This window comes from Cricetulus griseus, chromosome 6 (assembly GCF_003668045.3).
Source record: "Cricetulus griseus strain 17A/GY chromosome 6, alternate assembly CriGri-PICRH-1.0, whole genome shotgun sequence".
NCBI classification, from domain to species: Eukaryota; Metazoa; Chordata; class Mammalia; order Rodentia; family Cricetidae; genus Cricetulus; species Cricetulus griseus.
The window spans coordinates 95,424,497-95,430,496 of NC_048599.1; the positions used below are offsets into that span (position 1 = coordinate 95,424,497).

At 37.8% G+C, this 6,000-nt stretch overlaps 1 protein-coding gene across 3 annotated transcripts in view; it reads right to left on the minus strand.

The window, feature by feature from the left end:
* Positions 1-871, minus strand: part of Ppp1r1c (protein phosphatase 1 regulatory inhibitor subunit 1C) — a 100,174-nt gene extending 99,303 nt beyond the window's left edge. For all 3 annotated transcript variants that reach the window (XM_035446718.1, XM_027420078.2, XM_035446717.1), the window contains exon 1: positions 791-871. In XM_035446718.1, the coding sequence (XP_035302609.1) occupies positions 791-871 (81 nt within the window). The remainder of the gene's footprint in view (positions 1-790) is intronic.
* Between the last annotated feature and the right edge of the window lie 5,129 nt (positions 872-6,000).

The following is a 6,000-nucleotide window of genomic DNA, read 5'->3' on the forward strand; positions in this document are numbered from 1 at the left end:
TCCAAATCTGGGTGAATCTACTGTCAAAGCATCATATAAAGTAAGACTCCCAGTATCAATATTTACTTTAAGGCTTCTTGTCAAGGATTCAGTGGTCTTCTGGGTTTTAAGTAATTAATGAATTAGATTGGAGTTTCCATAATTTTCTTTGCTATTCACAAAATACTCCATATTTGTTTTTATGCCATAGAACATCTCTTAAGTGGGTCCATTGCACCCAGACTCTAAGCAATATGGACATGATACAATTAGAAACCAATAGCCAACATAGGAAAGGATACTAGGAAAAGTAGTATATCATTTTGAATATCCATTGCTCATATGTAATGCCAAACCATAGTTTGTGATATGCAATAAGAATACATAAAAATATGACACCTGCCTATAATACTAAATTAGTCTGGGATTTATTACTTTAATTTTTATATTTCTTTGTATTTTATAAATAATGAAATAAAAGAATGATAGTTTTTAATAATGTTTTCAAAGTTCTTCTAAATGTTGAAACTGTTACTTTAAGAAGCTAAAACCAGCACATATTGCTTCAGAGCCTAATGCAGAATGCCTAATGCATTGGTGTTAATTTTATATAAAATGAGGTGCTGCTAAAATCTCAGTCAATTGTTCCCCGATGCAACCCAAACACAAGTGCAAAAGCAGACTCATTTCTCATCCTGAAAGTCACAGAACTAGGCAAATAAATGCAGAAAGAAGAGAGCCTTTCACCTAGTAAGAACCCATGCCCTTATTGCCCAATATCCAGGAATTGCTCCCCATCCACTCCCCTTACCTGCTCTGCTGCCTCTGGAGCAATCTGACTCTGGAATAAAGGCACAGCAAATTGTATCTTTTTGGGGCTGTTGGGCTCCATGTTAATGATGAGAATAAGACAGAGCGGTGAAGCACTCAAAAGGACAAAGTGGTATCCGGAGTGTTCCTGAGGCAACTTCACCAAGCCACACACAGTGCTTTGTAATAAATCTCTGTAATTCCAGCCTGAGCCAGTGAAGATGTCCAGGTTTGAGCAACTCCCTTCTCCAGTAGCCGGTGGTGCCTGGCTTGCCTGATCCCCCACCAACCTTTTGGATCCTCTCAACACAATTGGGAAAGGAAGAATAAGCTAATTGTGTCCCTGCTCACTAATACACATGCCAAGCTTTCACTCAGCAGCTAATTGAAATTGCAATGTTAGCCTTGAAGGGCCTGCTGCCCTGGGATTTAAAAGAAAGGCTCTATCCACTGTAGATTACTAACCGGCTGCTCAAAAGCGCAGCGTAAGCTCCCTCTGAGCATTACAGGGATGGGCCATTCATTATTGATGGACATAAAGCAGGAAGTTTTCAGAGCTGGGGGCAGGGCCTGGGTATAGGATCATGTCATTTTTTTGTAGCAGTTTCTAAGTCAGATATATTTGCTATTTCACACTTAGACACCACATCGATGAATGGCTATCAACAGTAAACCATGACCAATAATAACAGCTACATCTGTGCTTCAAGATCTGGTTGTTAGCAATGCCCCAGGGCTGAGAAGATCTTAGTTCAAGTTCCACCCTTAATTAGCTCTGTGGCCTCAAGCAAATTACAGCATATGTCTAGGCCCCCCACCCTTTCAATGGAAAAATGGGGGAGTTAGATTAGATGACCTTTAAGCTCCTGTTCTCTTCTCACATTCCATGGTTTCAATTTGAGTAGAAAGTATTGAACAGATAAATTTAGCAAACAGCTTGGAAGTCACTGCTATCTCAATGGCCTTTATGTTGTTCTTGATGGAGCCAGTCGCAGCCTCTGACTTGGAAGAATCCAGAAATGAGTGGAAAAAACATTAGTGGAAACCCAGTGACGTCTGACACTGGCATTTGTCAATTACCGGATTGTGTGCAAAGATGAAGATTTGAGGACAAGCCTACGAAGGATCATCTTCAGAAAGATGATGAGTCAAGTGGCTGTGGTCAAAGGAGACACTGACTTGATTGTCTCAAGTAATAGCAAATGGTAGACATCTATATCACCAGATAGGCTTCATATAAGTCATTGCTTATTGAAGGGAGCCTGAAATGAGCCTGCCTTGATGGAAAGAACAACTCCATTTCTTTCCTTTTCCATTTGGAAGGTATGATTTAATGACTACTAGATTTTAGAATTTAGTTTTTAGATTCATTAAATGCATTTTGATACAGTCTAAAATTTAAGGTATTTACAAGTGAAGCTCCCTTTATTTTGAAAGCCTGTTTCTATAACAGAAATACACATGAATGATTTAATCATACAATATCCTGAAAAGCATATAGAAAATAATATGCATTATTCAAGTAGTTTGCTATATGAGCTAGAAAAAAAAGCAAATGGAAATGTTGATGGGAAAGTAATTTTAGGTGAGAAAAATGCTTACAGCAAGAAATCTTGGAGAGATTCATCTCTGCAGAGAAGAACTTACCACTCAAAATATTCTATGGCAAAAATTACAGAAGGCTCTAGAAAGAAAACCATCACAGAAGTTATTCCTCTGAATATTGCTTTAAATCCCATGGAAAGGCACACAGACTTTTGGTGAAAAATTAATCCAGAACTTGCTCAGCGGTCATCAAGAACTTGTACTAGTTAACCCCAAACTCAAACCCTTGCTCTGCTACTCACCAAGAACAACAACTTAGGCCATGAGAGAAGATTTTCTTTCCTGTGAGGTTTAGATGAGTGAACTCCTAAAAGGAACTGCTCATACCATCAGCCTGTAGCCATTCTGTAGCAGATAGCAATTATATTTTTACTGCATTTTTCAGAGTTTAATGATGCACATTTTTAGCATAAATTACTAGAAATCTATACCTATTAGAAAATTTAATGCCAATAAGAGAAGGAGATGTTAAACTGAAATTCTATGTGTATACTATAAGATGAAGACCAGAAACATATATGTTCATGTTCATATGTATATGGGCAGACAGTGTGTGTGCGTGTGTACAAATGTGCTTGCGCATATGAACATATGCATTTGGGATGCAGGATGGCACTGGGTATCTTCCTAGATAACAATCCACTTTCTATATCCAGGTGAGTCTCCCACTTACACCTGGAGCATGATGATTCAGCTAGCGTAACTAGCCAGCATGTTCCAGGGATGTAACACAAAAAACAAAAGACCCAGAGGCTGATATTGGGGTTCAAGCTTCAAGCCTAAGATCAGAGAAGCAAAGCAGTCGTCAAGCCACTAGCTCTTACGTCTACCTCAGGCTGAAAGGGCTGATCCTGTCTGCATGAGTCCTCCACCAAACCTCTGACTGCTGCCTCAGAGTACCTGGAAAATCAATCTCCACATAAGACCCTTTGCTTTTTATATCTCCCTAGTGCTGGGATTAAAGGCATGTGATCCCAACTGCTAAGATCATCTTTGTGTGAGCTGTTTCTCTTCACTCTTGTGTAGGCTTGGCCTTGAATTCAGAGAGATCCATCTGCCTGTCTCCTGAGTTTTAGGATTAAAAGGGTATGCCTCCATGTCTGGCTACCTAGTATGGCTGCTGGGATTAAAGGTATGTATCACCACTACCTGACCTCTAGAGCTTGTGGCTATCTGACCTCTATAGCTCAGGCAAGCTTTAATAAATCATAAATAGTATATCACCACAATTAGCATTTTTTATCTAATACAAAAAGAAGGCTACAGCTACCATAAGAAAAACTATGTACAATGAGTATAATAATATATACAATATATACAGGCAATAAGTACCAACAATGTCTAGTCCATTTGCATTTGATAAATACAGAGAAAATATTCCATTATCTGTTCTATCTTGGTGAGTCCAAAGTCTTGTACCTAATTTACTTTCTATTCTAATTTGCATTACCAACTCAAAATTATCTTTTTATGTCTCTCAACCTTATATACTTTACACTTGTTTAGTGAGCTTCTTTTCTGAATCTGGTTAACAAGGAAAACTATACCTATCTAGTCTTCAACTCCCACAGAGGCCCAAGAAGGAGATAATATTAATTGAGGATGTGTGAGCAGAGACTGTCTCTGTTTTATTATTTAAAAGGGGGCATTAAATGGAGGAGATGTCTCATCAGTAAAGCACTTGCAGAGCAAACCTGAGTACAAGAGTTCAGATCCCTATTGCTCATGTGCCTGTGAGCATGGTGTATGCCTATACTTTCTTTCAGAGTGTGGAATGCAAAGATGAGCATCCCTGTGTGGCAATAGTACCTAAAAAAACTTCCTGGAACTTTTAAGATTGTTATTCTTCATCAATGCAGCCAGCTTCTGTGTACTTTTCAGGCCTCAGCCCATGTAGACTTGCTTTTAGGAAAATGTTATAGATTTGTGTCTACCCAAATACGGGTTGTCAGGGCACAGCAAAAGGGGTGAAACCATCTCTCCTGTCAACATAGAGTTCTCATTATACCTCCACGGAGCACAATAGTTTCCTGCCTCTCTCTCAATTACTTAACATTTTGAAAACCTATTCACACAGCAATTCAACATGCTTATTGCCAGATGTTTTGCTATAGCAGTAGAGGAGTGACTGTGCTAGAAGTTCTCATTTGAAATCTTCTTAAAGCTAAATTGTTAGGTCTGGAGACATGCCTAAGCAGTTATAAGAACTTAGAATTAGGCTTCTAGCACCAATATGGTGGCTTATAGTAATCTGTAACTCCAGTTCCAGAGGATCCAATGCCCTCTTCTAGCCTCTAAAAGTACTGTAAGCATGTGGTGCACAGATACACATGCAGGATAAAACACCCATAAGTATAAAATAAAAATAAATAAATCTTTAAAGTTAAATCGTTAATCGAAGAATTATATAATGTAACTAAATTTAAAGTAATTGAAAAAATTCACTGTGAGGTTTAACCAACAAGCCAGAGACTCTGATTTTATGAAATAGTTAGTTATACATTTATTTTTATTAGAGATAATAAGAATAATAATGCTACCCTTGCATGGTCGGTACTTTATCCACTTAGTATTCTAAGTGCTATGCCTCTGTTAATACTGATGATGGCCACTTTCAGTTTGCCCTATTCCTATCTATTCCTCTCAGTTCAAATGAGAACACTGTGAAACAAAGAGTTTAGGTGATTTGCTTAAGATCTTCCAGCTAAGGAATGGCAGATACATTTCAAACCCAGGTGCTCAAATTTTATCACAAAGCTGTAGTCATTCTAATGCAAAGGCCTTTGGAACAGTTGGTGGAAGACACCAGAACCTCTACAGCCACCTTGTATTCTAATACATAGACTCCATGGCATGAGAGCTCAAAGAAGAAAGTGACATGACTACAGGATATTGTCATCATGAAGATCAATCTACAGAGTTGGGCATTGTGCTCTAAGCTGACTCAAGGTAATTTTTTTTCTTTCTCTTTTAAAATAGAGACAGATTCTATGAATGGAGATATGAAAATGTCTAATAAAATAAAAAATACCCTACAGTATCTTTTCAAAGTAAGCTTTACTTTGAGTATAGATGGCAAATAGAAAGTAAACATGGGTCTTACTCATTTTACTCCATGCTACTATCCTGCCCTGCTTTCCACAGTTTCTTAAGATCCTCATACTGGTTACATCACTGGTCCTAATGTGCCCTCTCTTCTTGTCCCTGGAAGACTTCCCAGTCTGCCTGCTTTACTTGTACCAAAGTAGGTTAATCACCCAATTCTACCTACTCAGAAAAGGATCTTCAGACTCATAAAAGAAGGAAAGGAATCACTCAATTTACTTTCTCTCCTAGCTTCTAATTGTGTGCATTTTATGTTCAATTTACATTGTTGTATGATTTTCCCCTCATGTTATAAATCCTAAATTTAAACACAAACACAATCTCATTACATAAGATCAGTTAGGCTCTACGTTGTAGGTAAATATAAAAGATTTCAATAAAATGAATTGAAGTCCCAAAGACTGTAGTTCATATTTTAAGTACTATGTTTTATAATTTTTACATTTAATGGGCACTTAAATGTATTTAAATTTTCATGGCTTTTTAAAGGGAGAGCACCAA